The following is a 13,933-nucleotide window of genomic DNA, read 5'->3' as shown; positions in this document are numbered from 1 at the left end:
ACCTGCTACAAACCTACAGGTGAGGTATGGTGACTAGGATAATGCAGTCTCCCTCCTCTCTTGATATAGGATAAAAAGGAAAAGGACTTGGATGGTGCTGGAAAGAGGAGAAAGACCAGTCAGTCGGAAGAGGTAAGATTTAGCTGGGATTTGCTAGAATGGTCATTCTCAATTGCCCATTGGGGCTGAAATTAATTTCCAAATTGATATTGCTAGATCTTTTCATATTCATTTTTATGAGAATTTCTGTGAGCAGCTGCTTTTTCAGTAGGCTTTTGCCTTTGTACAGTGTTTTGGAGAGCATCTAAGGAAGCATACACACGCGTGTGTGCACTAGTGCTTTCCTCTCTCTTCAGAATTTTACATTTTGCCGGGAGCAATGGCTTTCTTGAGATAGGACAACACCAGCCCAAGTCCAGGTACCTCTTTATACTGCCCCATGCACCAAAGTCTTGCTGACTGCCTCTGGAGTTTAGAACCTTGAAGAGAGCTGTTAAGCTTAACCTAAAGCAAAAAGAGCAGCTGCCATGCCAGGCACTGGCTGCACTCCTTTGAGGGAAGGGCATCTGTGGGGGACTTCTCTAACCAAGGCCGATTCTTGGGTGTTGGTGTTTGTCAGGAGGATGTGCCCCGTGGTCACAGAGGAGGAAGGCCCACACTGGTGAGCACCCTAACAGACAGGAGGATGGATGTGGCCCTTGGCAATCAGAACAAAGTGAAGTACATGGCGACCCAATTGTTGGCCAAATTTGAAGAGAATGCACCCCCACAGTCCACTGGCATGAGGAGACAGGTAAGCCCCACTTCGTATCTCACCCATCCATGCTTGGTCTGGCCATATAAGAAGGAGGGATCTTCTCAGTCAAATGAAGTGGGACAGGGTGTGTCTCAGCCGAGCACTCACACCCTCATGACTGTGTCTGGTTTTCTCCTTGTCTGACTGTGGCCGAGAAAAGCTTTTGATAAGCTCCTCCCATGCTTTCAGCACTGCTTTCTCCTCACCATTCATGTCTGAGGTGTCTGTGGCAAAAATTCAGAAGAGGGATTTGAAGTTTTATAAATATCTATACATATTTATATGCTCACATATGTGCACAATTTGAATTATTAAAGAGATAGATGCTTATTGAGGAAAATGCTGGAGAGAATAATAAAGGTAATCAAAACACCTCTAATTCTGTTAACATTTTTTTATATTTCTTTCTCGTCTGTTTTCAGTGCATTTCTGTTTTTATAGTTGAGGTCATTTGGAAGATACACTTTCTGTTCTGCTTTGTTCACATAACTTTGGGCATATTGCCATGTTGTTCCAAACTCTACAAGCATCTTCCAATACATGTGTGTCCGTGCTTTTCTTAACTCTTCCTCTGGTGTTGGATGTTTTTGATGTTGTTCATCTTTCATGATGAAGTATAAAGATAAAAAATGTTCTTGTGAGAAATCTTCTTTTGTGTATTGTGGATGGTTTTCGTAGGCTATCCTTGAACTAGGTCAGGAATTATGAACATTTTAAAGAGTCATCATGGGTACTAACTTGAGAGTGCTAAACAGAAGCATTTGACTTGAGATGTCTTTGTTAGGTCTTCCCTCCCCTCTTGCTTATTTGAAAGTCACTAAGACTTCTTATAAGAGGAGGTGCTAGGATTTGGAGATAAGCGCAGGAAGTTTCTTACAGAGCTCCCAGTGACCTGAGAGAACATCCAAAGGAAAGGGAGCCCATGCTTTTTATTCTTTTACTCTCTTTATTCAGCTTTTTCCATACATATCAGCCATTGTTCTAAGGACCAGGGGTGAGGGGGTACTGACTTTGCTTGGAGTCTGGCCAGAATTAACTTCTTCTCACATTTAGCCTTTGGTTATTAATTTTTATACTCCAGTCATATGTATTGTGGCTCATAGAGAGGAATAATACTGTTCATTGGTAGACGTCTGAGGTTGCCTGGCAGCTCTGGCAACTGTGGGATCTGCCCCATCTCAGGAGGTCTGGAAAGCTCTCCTTGGGAGGAAGTTTGCCCCTAAGAGAAGGTTGTGTTCCTCATTTTGAGTAGAAAGTTTAGTTTTCCAAACCAGAATTAGTAGTTTAGGTTCAGAGCTTTGAGCTAGGGAAGAGGAGAGTGAAAATTACAGCTTCTGATTTCGTTTTTTTCCTTTTGCATTTGCTTTTGGTTTGTGGGGTGGGGTATTTTGTTTCCTTTGTAAATGTAACTTTCTAAGAATTAATTCTGTGTCTGTTCCCACTCCCCGCTCATAGATGTGTGCCTGTCCACCGTTATCTTTTTTGTGTCTTCTCCTACCTTAATGTATTTTATTTTGTTTTGTCTCCATGTCCTGTCCCCCACCCATACTTGGCCTGTGTGTCACAGCCGACACAAGAGCGTGGGGTCAGCCAGCCGTCCTGCTGCCTACCTGAGCAGGGTCGCCCTGCTCCCACCCCCCAGTGGAAACAGGTAAAGGAGCTGTCCAGGGGCCAAAATGGGTGCTGCTTCCCTGGGCCTTCCCAACCTGCTCATCCCTCAGAGCCAGCCAGGGCTGAGGCCTACACTTTAGAATCCTGGCTCCCAAGGACAGGAAGCTTTTGTACTCATTTGAGTAGCAGCTTTGGGGAACAGTTTAACAGACTGTGCTGATTGTATTGCATGATTTGTTTAACTCCTTGGGATTTGAAAAATTAGTTAAAAGAGTGGGTGGTAATTTGGTGTTGAAACTAGCTGAAGCTCTGTGGGAAGTTGTTCCAGGTACCTTAGCTTCTCTGCTTTACCACTGTAACCTTTGACCCAAGTTGACTTTTTGCTTACATATGTCCTTGTAACTAATGGAGGGAGAATCCTGAACTCAGCAAGGCTGAGAATTGGGACAGTGGAGCCTTTCATGTTAAATAGGGAAATGTTAGCCAAGAAATATCTTGAACTATGATTTTTATTTGTTTCAGACCCTCAACAGAGATGATCATGGGCATTTTCTTGGCGTTTTGTCTCCATTTAACATACACCTTGAAAATTTTCAGTTAAGTTTTTACAAGATCTCCTAGAAGGCTGCGTCTAAGCAGTATTGGATAGGACAGAAGAAGTGAGTGGAGGGATGTCAGCTGGTTGATAATAGGAAACCCTTCGGTAGCATTGGGGCCTCTACTGTATTTTCTCCCAAGTCACAGTTGAGCAAGGTCCTGCTCTAGTAAGTGTAGCCTGGATTCTCTGTCTTGTGGTTTGGTATCATCTAGGACTAAGATTCTGAGAGGTCAGGTGAGCTGACCCTTGATTTCTTCTTGTGCTATAGAGTGCCAGCTGTTGCTGGGAGGTGCTAGGGAGTGGCAAGTGGATTTTATTTGAATTACATTCAGGGCAAAAGTTCCTTTCTAACCTCTTTTAAATAATATGCCACATTAAAGGCAAGCTCCAGGATGCTGAGATGGAAGCTGGGGAGAGATGTTCACACTCACAACAGAAGCCAAGATGCTTCTTCCTCTGTATTTGGAGGACGTCTTCTGGAAAACAAACAAAACTCATTGGAAAATCCGTTTTATTTTCTTACCCTTTGCCTTGAAGTCTAGGTGGAATGTATGATTTGAAAGGTAATTTTTAGTTGAGGATCTGCTGAAGGAGAAAGTGAACTCTAGATACACCCAAACTCTAGATTCTGACAGTATTCATCAAGGTCACCTGACATAGGAAGAATAAAGGGGAAGGGAAGTTAGTTTTAACACGTGTAGTGGATGAACAGATGACTTTAAATATCACATGCCCAGAGCAGCTTTGGGTTGGCTTGCTGGGAAGTCTCGAGGGTAGTAAGTGTGACCGAGGAGCCTGGCTCAGCCAAGCCTCTGTCCTGGCAAAGAGTGGCATGTCAGCTCATCACCTGATGGAGCTGTACTGAAGGGGCATCAGGAGCTTGGTGTTGGTGGGCCTGCTTGTGTTTCCCCTGTTTATGAAGTATCTGATGGCCTCTGACCTTGTGCACGGTGCTACATGGAGACATAAAAGCTAGGTTGTCATCTGGGTAATTTATGAAGTAAAATATTGCTAGGCTCTACAGGCAGCAGAATAGAGCCCTTGAAGTCAAACCTGGCTTCTGTGGAGTGGGCACCAGAGATTACAGTTGGAAGGAGTATCTGGGTAGATCTTGGTAAGTGAAAAACGATGAGCCATGAAAATCCTATTAGATCGTTGCTGGATAGAGTTGGAAATTGTAAATTTACTTCGTTGTGAAAGAACTGTAACTCACAGTTACATGTAATTTTTCCTCAATACTAAATCAGGGGTGGCATTATGAGTCTTGGCCCTGTCAGTTTATCTCCTAAGAGAACAGGAACATGCTGGTGCTCCAGAAACATGGGAACAGAGGAACTCCGGTGGTGTGCTCCAGTGGCCCTCTGCTTCTGACTCATCCTGATGATGGCCTTCATTAGCTCTCTTTAGGAATGAGGGGCTTACCAGCCAGACCTTACAGTGACTCACTTTCTGTTTCTCTTGAAGAGGTTTGACTTGAGGCAGGAGGGTGTGGCAAAGCAATCACTGGTGGCTGAGGTGGCATGAGGATCAGTTTTAACTTCGGTCATGGATGGAAGAGGGAAAATGAATAATAGTTGGCTTGCCAGTGGCTTCTCTTTTTTACCTTCCTATGTAAAGGAAGGTTCTTCCTTGGCTCTTCCCTCCCCCACCCCTCTGCCATTTGATCTCAGAAATGGGTCCAGCAGGTAAACTCTGCATATTAACCAGTCTTGGTTTGGAAGTAAATTGTCGTGAGAGGTGGGAACAAACCGGGGGGTGGGGGGGCTGTTTCCCCAGGCCCTACAAGCTCCACACCTTCTTCTCCCTCCTGGGCTCCCCCTGTGTGCTGCCCCACGCGGTCATTGTGGGCATGAGGAAATGGAGGATTCCTCTGGTCTGGAAATAAGTAACTGTTTCTTAAGCACCAAAAAGTTCTGTAAGTCACAGATGTACAGGAAGGGAATACAATGGAGAGGGGGAGAATGGGGAAATAATCCATGGATATATATGGTATTCGGTTAGTGACAGATGTACTTATTTTCTTATATTCTGTTTCCTGTACTTTATCTGTCTCCCTGGTGGTTTTCCAGAACCTTTTAAGTACACTCCAGAGGCTGAGGAGAGGGAAGCCATGGCAGGGTGTTGTCTCGGTTGGCACTCAGGGAGCAGGCTGCTTTGCTGCTGGTGGGTGTACAGGTGACTGAGCCCTCGGGGGCTGGTCTCCATACTCCCCTCGTGATGGTCGGCCTGTGTGCCCTTTCTCTCTACCTACATCCAAGCTCATTTCTTCTATCCTCAACTTCCCTCATAAAACCAACAAAGGATATATCCTTGATCCCTGGCGTTTAGAAAGTGTTACATGCAAGTTCTGTCCCAAGACCAGCTGCAGAGATGACCCATGTGGTCTGCACTTATCAGACAGCGCAAGTATGGCCTGGAGGCCAGTCGCTGACTGTGACCAGCCATCTTCCCTGACCACACAGCGATTGTCATGGAGGACAGAGAGGCACGGGAGGGATGTCTTTGGTAAATACTCTTAATCCTTCCAGAACCAGCCTAAACGTGGCCCCTGTTTCACCAATGTTCTCTCTATTTGTGTCTGTTGGTGTAAAAGCGACGGGAAAAGGAGCGTTCTCGGACCTGCCCCAAAAAAGTGATCACGCTCTCTCCTCCCCCTACTCCACCTCCCTGTCGGGCGCGTGGCAGCCAGCAGGTGATCCTCTCTGCATGCTCGGTGGTCCTCGTCTCTTTCTTCCTGCCTGCCTGCCTGTGTAGGTGGCTAGGGTGGAGGATTCCCTCTTTTCAGAACTAACAATTAAAAAACAAAAAGAGCATTTGTAGCAGAAGCAACCTTATTACTACAAATGAGCAATTCCAGATCAGGCCCCAGGATGGCACATAATACATTCAAACCCTGGCTGGTTGAATCTAGTCCCACATCATAGGAAAACAACTATGCAAGCACAGACTAAAACTATATTTGTCGCAGATGCAAACTCCAAGAGCCCTGAAGAGCAGCACATTTTTATGTAACCTCATTTAAAGCAGCCACTTTTGTCTTGCTACCCAAGGAGGTATATTTAGATGGGCTTTTGGAAGGCTTTTATGGGGCCTCGCTTTATGAGTTTTGTTCTTTCCAATTTTGAGAGCCCTGCTTCTTGCTTATCCAACTTGTGCTAGCAAACACCTGCCCTTCCTGTCTACCCTACTCACACTCCAGGAAGTTCACTTAAAAAATGCTTTCAGAGCAGTTAACCACAGACATGATTAAAGGGGACAACAAGGATACTTATATAAAGTACATTTATAGAATATATATTGACCTTTGTAGGATATCCATATAAAATAAAATACTAATTTTAAAAGCAGGAGCTATGGAAAGACATTTTCTCAACTAAGGTGGCTTATTTAAAAGGTGACCCCTAGTAATGTATCTGAAAAGACCCACACTGTGTTCCTGGGTCTAAGAACTGAGCCACTGTAGGTTTAGCAGTTATGCTATGCCTTATCTCTACATAAGAACTAACACTTAGATCCAGGTGGTATTCCCATCTCTTCCTGTGTTATCTCATCCAATTCCTTACAGTAACCCTACAAGGCAGGTACTATTATCACCTCCATTTTACAGATGAGGAGACTGAGGCATAGGATAGGGAGGCCAAAGCACTTGGTACAAGGTCGCACAGTAAGTAATGGAGCCAGGAGTTGAATCTGGGGTGTGACTTGAGCCCAAGCTCTGGCCTCATCCTGCCTGTGGAGACAATGTGCTCATGGGCCCCATTACCAGCTTTGGATTAGTTTTTCCACCAGTACACGGCCATAAGCTGAATCCTCAGAAGCAATCCAAAGAGTGATAAGAGTAGCCTTTCCTTTCCCTGTGTGATTGCTGATAGTGGTTTCCTCAGGTCGGTGGTAGCAGCCATATGCCTGTCTTCCGGATTTCCATCCCTGTCACATACATATTCCTGTCTGTTGACTGAAAATGCTTCCAGTCATTGTCCGTGTCTCCCTTTAACAAATAATGCTCTGGTCCCGTATTCCTATTCAGGGACCACTCCCCACCCTGGAGTTTCCTCTGGACTGTTGTAATGGCCATTTGTTCCAGCCAGTTTCCATCTCCCCACCTTTCCTTTCTAATGTCTTGTTGTGGAAAACTTCACCCTCCTAACCAGCCTCTCCTATTAAGCCTTCCATTTAATGCCTCTGATCTTGTGCCACTGTGTGAAAGAAATAACATTTGTTCCACTTTGGTACTAACCATAGTTCTTTATATCTGTGGCTGACTTCACTGGAGGCCAGATGGATAGGGTGCTGGACAAGGAGTTGTCCTAGGGTCATGGGATTTGATATAGACGGGATTGTGGTTACCTGGGGTGGGGATATGTCAGGGGCAGGGAATATATGTTGAAATGAATTCTGAATTTCTGGCACTGTCACTTAGTAGGTCCACATAGAACATGTGGATGGAGCTTAAGTTTCTACTTTGTTGCCAACAGACATACAGGGATCTTGATGCTGACAGCCGTGGCAAGCAGAGTCCCCATCAGGAGAGGGTAAAAGAGCATGAACCATGGCATGGGATGCTGAGGGCCAAACAGATGGGGCACGCTGTGGTGGGGGGCGGGCAGAGGGAAGGTGGGGATGGTCTCTGCTCCCCTTGCTTTCTGCACACTCTTGTCACCCAGCCAAGAGCAAGAATTCTTGTTGCTAACTGCATTGACCTGTGTAAATAGCATTCACAGGAGAGCATTCATCTGCCCAGTATTCAGATCAATAAGCAGGTGGCATTTGCTTCTATCTTTTGACATTCAGGGGTCTAGAGGTAGAAATACTGAGAGAGCCAAAGCTCTTACTGGTGTGGGGATTTTGTAAGTATGAAGAGGGTGGAGAGGAAGGAAGGCGGTGACGAGATGGGGGTACGTAGTGAAAAGCTTCAGCTACTCTTTTCTGAAAAACTGAAGGGGCAATTACTGATGACACCTGGACATCGTATCATTTGACAAATAGCAGAGATGCCCCTTTTAAAAAGCCTGCTTATTTTATGAAGCTTTTGGGGTTGTTATTGTTACCCTTAAACCCAGTCCCTGAGTTGGTATAGCTCTACAGCAAGAGTGAAGAATCATCTTTTAATTTCGCATGGGCCTTTTTCTTTTATTTTTACCTCTCTTTCTGCTTTTGCTCTCTGAGAAATAGAGTCACAGCTAAGGAAGCTAGTGCTGTCTCCTTAGGCCCTGTCACCACGCGAGAAGCAGGTAGGCTGTGTGTTGTCAGGACCACACAGGGATTGGTGCTGGGTGTGGGAGAAGAGTCCGGGGTGGAGGTGGAAAGAGGACATTCCTTTCACCTCCTCACACACAGCCTTGCTCTGCCTCCTTCTCTTCTGCTGGGGCTGCTTCCTTCCACAAGCACTGTGTGCGCCCGGCCTCTTTCTTTCTTCTTCCTAGGCTGTATTCCTCTCAAAAAGAAAAGTAAGCATTTCCTGGAGACCGGCAAGCCCTACATTTCAGGGAATTCATACTTAAATGAGGTCCTGATGATTTTTCATGAAACAGAGCCTAAGCGAAGAAGAACAGAGGGAAGTGTGTCAAGGAAAAGGAGAGATGGGCAGGGAGAAGCTATCAGACGTCTGGGGCTGCAATAAGGAAAGGTAGCATTTTCCCAATGAGCTGATTTCCGGATTCTTCACTGCAGGGTTCCTGTCTAGATACCTTTAAGGGTTACATTTATGTTCTCTTCCAGGATTTTCTTTCCACTGTTTCAAAATCTTGCCTGTGCACTCACCTGCTCCCTCACCCTCCCGCCCCGGTCTTCTCACCAGCTTCACTGCTTTGCCTTCTCTGGGGGAGCAGCCTTCTGTCTTGTTTCTCTGTGGTGGGTGGTGCTCTTCTACAGAGATCGCCCCCCCCAACCCCTGCCTTGGGTCTGTGTTTCTGAGCCTGCCTTGCATGTTGAGCGGAGGGCCAGTGAGCTGGCTGAGCGTCTGGAGCAGGGGTGGTTACACGCTATGTTGCTACCCGTTCAAGCTATGAAGTTAGTGGGGAACACTGAACTGGGGGTGCCGTGGATCTGCTTGGAGCTAGAGGGCAGAGGGCTGGCTTCTCTTACCATGATAGTACCTCTTTCCTCTACCCTGCACGTACTTCACCCTGAACCTGGTAGGAAACTAAGCAGTTATCACTTGCCAGAGCTTTTAGCCCTCTTCTTCCTCTTCTGGCGACTGGATGGCTCTTGGCTGCATGGGCCATGGAGGATCGTGGCTTACTTTGTTACACATGCTGCATGCAGTCTGCAGGAAACTTGGGATCTTTTCTCCTGATCACTGCTGGGATTTGGCTGGCTCCTTGGCAGGCAGAGTTTCTCTGAGCACTGGCAATAGGAAGAGGCAAAGCCACCTTTCTGGCCTTTATGGAGAAGGAGTCAGCTTCACTCGAGATTTGCTATCTCTGTTCACTGTTTATAAGATGGTAGAATCTCCTGCCCAGGAGAGGTCCCAGCTCACGCCAGTGAGGGGCCCTGCAGAGCATAAAGAGTGTGTGTGTGAGCAGGACACCACCTTTGCCCTCTGCCGCCTCCTGGCTGGTAGTGTTTTCCACTTGGGGTGGATTGAGTAAAAACCACCAAACAGGAGAAGACAAGGCTTTCAGAGGAAGCTCACAACTACAGTGACCGTGTTTCAGAGCGAGCTTCACTGTAAGCACGAGGCAAGGGTGAGTTAAAAGCAGAATGGAAGGCTTGAATGAGCCATTAATGCTTTTGGGAACTAAGAATATTTCTTTACTTCATTTACTATTTAGAGAAAGGTCTAAAACTCCCAAATTCCATACACTCAGGTCAGTATGTAACTTTTTATTTAATATTTCCTTTGATTTTTTTTTTCTCCATCTTGTATTTTGTAGCCAGAGCCTGAACCTTCTCGTCGATTTTTTGTTGACCAGTGGGAGCTTTCTGTTAGTCTCCGCTCCTCCAACCGCCCCGCCTCTCCCTCCTCTGACTCCCTCCGACAGGTAGCACAGCCTGGAACTTGGCAATGCTCTTTCCTCTTCAGCCTCTCCTCAGTTCACCTACACAAATGTTGTGTAGCCCAATGAGGTTGCAGTGCTATTAACTTTGGCCTGTCTTCTGTGGGAATCCGTGTGTGTGTGTGTGTGTGTGTGTGTGTGTTTCCGTCTGTCTGTTTTGCATGTGAGGTCTGTAGGCATACACCAAAGTTACAGAGGATGCCAGCTTTCATTGCATCAACTTCTGTCAAATAAACCCTCTTTTATAATATTTCAGCTATATCAAATTAAAATAAATATTTTTTAGCCATTAGCTTTTTAAATTCCAGGTGTCCTCATATTAATATGTATGACAAAATATGAGCCATAGTGTAATTAAATCTCTTCCATGGAGTGGTGATTATGCAGTATTGTGGGTGCCTCTTGAATTATAATCATTTGAAGAATGAGCCCTGCTATTTTCTACAATGGAACTGATCCAGCTATAGAGTAGTTTAGAGAGCAATTGGCGGGTCTTTTTGCCCTTTCTGTTTATGTTTCCTGTTCTCAAGCAGTCTATGCAGTACGTGTGCGGAAGCATATGCATGTGTGGTGGCAAAAGTGTAAGTCCAACAATTGCTACAGTTAATCTATTTCTTAAGAGAGGGGAAAAGGAAACCATCTGCTTTTCATGCCAGAAAAAATAGACTCGAGCCTCCACCTCTTTTGGGGGGATGCTTGTCAATATTACCACATCGCTGAGAACTGAAAGTGACCAGTGCCTTTGTACGTGGGCAGCCCTGGGCTGTATTTGCTGAATATGCCGGTTCCTGGTGGGAGGAAAGGGTCCTGGCTGAACAGTGAGGACCCTGGGCTTGCTTAGCGTTCCAGCCTCGTGTGTGACATCTGGTCTGTGCTCTCACTTACTTTCTGCAGAATGAAGTGCAATTTCCCGCACCCTCAGTGTCAGCTGTTAGACGATCTGCTCTGCTCTGCCTGGTGCCAGTCCGTTCCAGGCACGAGCTTCCCTGATAGCTCTCAGCAAAAGAAGGTTTAGATTTTAGAGCCACTTGTTTTTCTCGACTACTAATCGGTATAAGCTGTGGAGTTAATGAGCAAGTGGCACCAGTCCTTGGAAACCTCCTTATTTTAAATTGAAAAACAGAATTGACTCCTCAGTTCCAGCAGAACCTTGGAGAATTGTTTGCTCATTTGGGCTTGTTATTCTCGTAGAGTTCACACGGAGTTAGTTTTCCCCCAGAGCACTTCTCTTATTTGTCCCTGCCCAGCCCAGGCCATGCCGTTGCTCAAGCTAGCAGTTCTCGTACATACGGGTTGGTGTGTATTGTCTATTCACACCACTTCCTAATGGGGTTGTGGACATCCCCAAGACAATGGACCTGGTGTGTTTCTCAGTCAGAATGAGAGGACTCCTCAAACCCGGCTGCCAGCTGTCCTATTGCACATAATTTACGAGAGGGAGTATCGCACACACGGGGTGTCCTGACCATCTCCACGTGGGAGGGTGACTGTGGAGTCTGCAAAGGATGGCCGGCAAGGCTTTGACCTCATTCCCTTGGGACAGGCTCAAAGCGAGGCTGCCTAGCAGGAAGGCTTACAATCGAAATTTGGTAGGTTCTTATTACTTCTTCCACATTGCTACGAAGAGGACTGAATTGGTTGGATTTTTTCTTTTCTCTTTTTTTCAACCTATGAAAAAATAATCCCTCTTGGACTAAAATGCATTCTGATTTCCCAAAACTATACCGAGCCACTTGTCTGCATGGCTGCGCGTGTTAGCTTCCTGAAGCCGAGTTTAAGAAGCCCAGCCCTGTCTAGAAGGTTTTAGCTGTAGTGCCCGGATAGAACACATATGTGTCAACAGGGAGAATGGGCCAAGAAGGATTCTACAGATGAATTTCAGGAATATTTGATGTATGTGACAGGTTATGAGCGTAACAGTAATAGAAGGAAGGTGATCATCACTAATAATACTAGGCTGTTGGCATCTTTTACCCAAGTGGAGAGTCAGCCTTGCAAGAGTGAGCTTGGTTTCTTTCTAAATGAGGAAATAACTTCCCAAGCCCTCCCCAGACCCAGCTTGAAACATGCTGTTCATCTGGACATCTGCCGTCTTGGTAGGAGTTGTTCCTCTTGCATTCTTTATATGTAATTTGAGTCACTAGGATATGGGCCCTTCTTATTCCATTCTATATTTGTTTTCTTCCTGTCTTCCCACCTCCCTGAACTATATATTCTGAAAAGACATGAAAGACTATATTCTCCCTTATTGAATTTAATTATTCCTGCAGCCATTATTCTTACCAATGCTGATACATCTGTGTGGACAAGGACACCCGTTTTTCTTATCACCGAGTTTCCCTGCTTGTGGGCACTGTGTTGGCATGGTTTGCTGCTGCACCTTGTATTCATTTTATACCTTTCAAAGATTTTTTTTCCCTGTCTTCTTAATTTATTTATTTTTTTCCTTCTCATTTCCCTTCATTCTGGTCATTTTATAATCTCCAACCAATAGAAGTATATAAAGATGTACACGGGCGGAGTGAGCTCATTGGCTGAGCAGATAGCCAATCAGCTTCAAAGGAAAGAACAGCCCAAAACCCTTCTAGACAAGAAGGAACTGGTAAGAGATGTATTAAGGGCACTGTCTGTCTAGATATAGCACAGCTGTGGCAAATAAACCTGGTTAATTCTAAGTAGCTTAGTAACATTCTAGCCATTATCTGCCATGTTGTAATTTTTTTTTTTTAAGGTTGTCGGAATTTTGTAACTAAATTTCTATGACTGAGTGGTTGTTTAGAATGTCGTGTGGAAAAACGTACTTAATTAGTATCTCTAAAAGTGATTGCTCTAGGTCCAGGGGACCCAGATTGCTGTAGAACCATGTGAACACTGAAGAGGTATTTTTATGCTACCTTCAAAACAGAGTTCTGTCAAAATAATTTGGTTTGATTGTTGTGCAGTTCTGTATAACCAACTGGGGTTCCCTCTGGACTGTTGGTTAACATCGAGTCAGAGTCTGCCTTCTGCAGCTTGCTGCATAGAAGGCACGTGTGACAGTCACTGCCATAGTTCTGCTGTGTTGTGGGAGAGCCAGTAGCAGAGGGAGCCAGCTTAGTCTGTTTCAAAGCACAGTTGCACAGTGAGGGTTGGTTTCACATATGGAGAAGTCATGCACCTCCTGGAGGTGAGCCTGAGAAGTGTTGCCCTGACATGCCTCCCACCGCCCCCCATTACAGGGCTCGATAAAGAAGGAGTTCCCACAGAACTTGGGAGGCAGTGACACTTGCTATTTCTGCCGGAAGCGGGTCTACGTGATGGAGAGGCTGAGTGCTGAGGGCAAGTTCTTCCATCGGAGCTGCTTCAAATGCGAGTACTGCGCCACCACCCTGCGCCTCTCTGCCTATGCCTATGACATCGAGGACGGTAAGCCCATTTGCACTTGAGGCCATACTTAGAAACTGGGCCCACGGACACTCTTTTCCACGTGAGCTGATCTTAGGGCCTCTTTACTGCGTTCTTATATATACATTTTTTCTGCCTCTCCTAACCCTTCCCATCCATCTCCCTCTACTCTTTGTTTATTTTTTCTCTGAGACTCCTTCTTATAAATATTTCCCTAAAGTCACCAGGCCGTAGCATAGAATTACTCAGCAGTGATGGTAATGAGAATGGCATGTGTTTACCTAAATCACTTCCCTGGCTTCATAGACACTTGTTTCTTACTTCAGGGTGGGATCTTAAAATAAAAGGGACACAAAGAGGATAAGGTTTTTCTTGTCTTTACTTTAGGGAAGGGGAAATCACAGATCTGTCGGAGTCCTGTCTCTTGTCACAGATCAGTGACAGCCTGGATCTCATGCCGCCTAGATTCTCACACTTTGCTTCTGAAGGATGTCGCTCTCTAGCATCAGCGTATCTCTGATGAGAGCTTGTTGCGCAGGATCTAAA

General features: G+C 45.6%; 1 protein-coding gene across 7 annotated transcripts in view; it reads left to right on the top strand.

The window, feature by feature from the left end:
• Nucleotides 1-13,933, top strand: part of MICAL3 (microtubule associated monooxygenase, calponin and LIM domain containing 3) — a 194,640-nt gene that overhangs the window by 100,752 nt on the left and 79,955 nt on the right. For 6 of the 7 annotated variants that reach the window (XM_032844446.1, XM_032844444.1, XM_032844445.1 and 3 more), the window contains exons 15-22: nucleotides 70-132; nucleotides 620-793; nucleotides 2,364-2,447; nucleotides 5,599-5,697; nucleotides 7,481-7,537; nucleotides 9,881-9,988; nucleotides 12,498-12,605; nucleotides 13,222-13,408. In XM_032844446.1, the coding sequence (XP_032700337.1) occupies nucleotides 70-132; nucleotides 620-793; nucleotides 2,364-2,447; nucleotides 5,599-5,697; nucleotides 7,481-7,537; nucleotides 9,881-9,988; nucleotides 12,498-12,605; nucleotides 13,222-13,408 (880 nt within the window). The remainder of the gene's footprint in view (nucleotides 1-69; nucleotides 133-619; nucleotides 794-2,363; nucleotides 2,448-5,598; nucleotides 5,698-7,480; nucleotides 7,538-9,880; nucleotides 9,989-12,497; nucleotides 12,606-13,221; nucleotides 13,409-13,933) is intronic. The other variant, XM_032844447.1, reaches the window with a different exon arrangement.

This window comes from Lontra canadensis, unplaced genomic scaffold, assembly GCF_010015895.1.
Source record: "Lontra canadensis isolate GAN:19392208 unplaced genomic scaffold, GSC_riverotter_1.0 scaffold153, whole genome shotgun sequence".
NCBI classification, from domain to species: domain Eukaryota; kingdom Metazoa; phylum Chordata; class Mammalia; order Carnivora; family Mustelidae; genus Lontra; species Lontra canadensis.
Note: the sequence above shows the minus strand (reverse complement) of the source record. Positions and strands in the feature narration are given on the sequence as shown.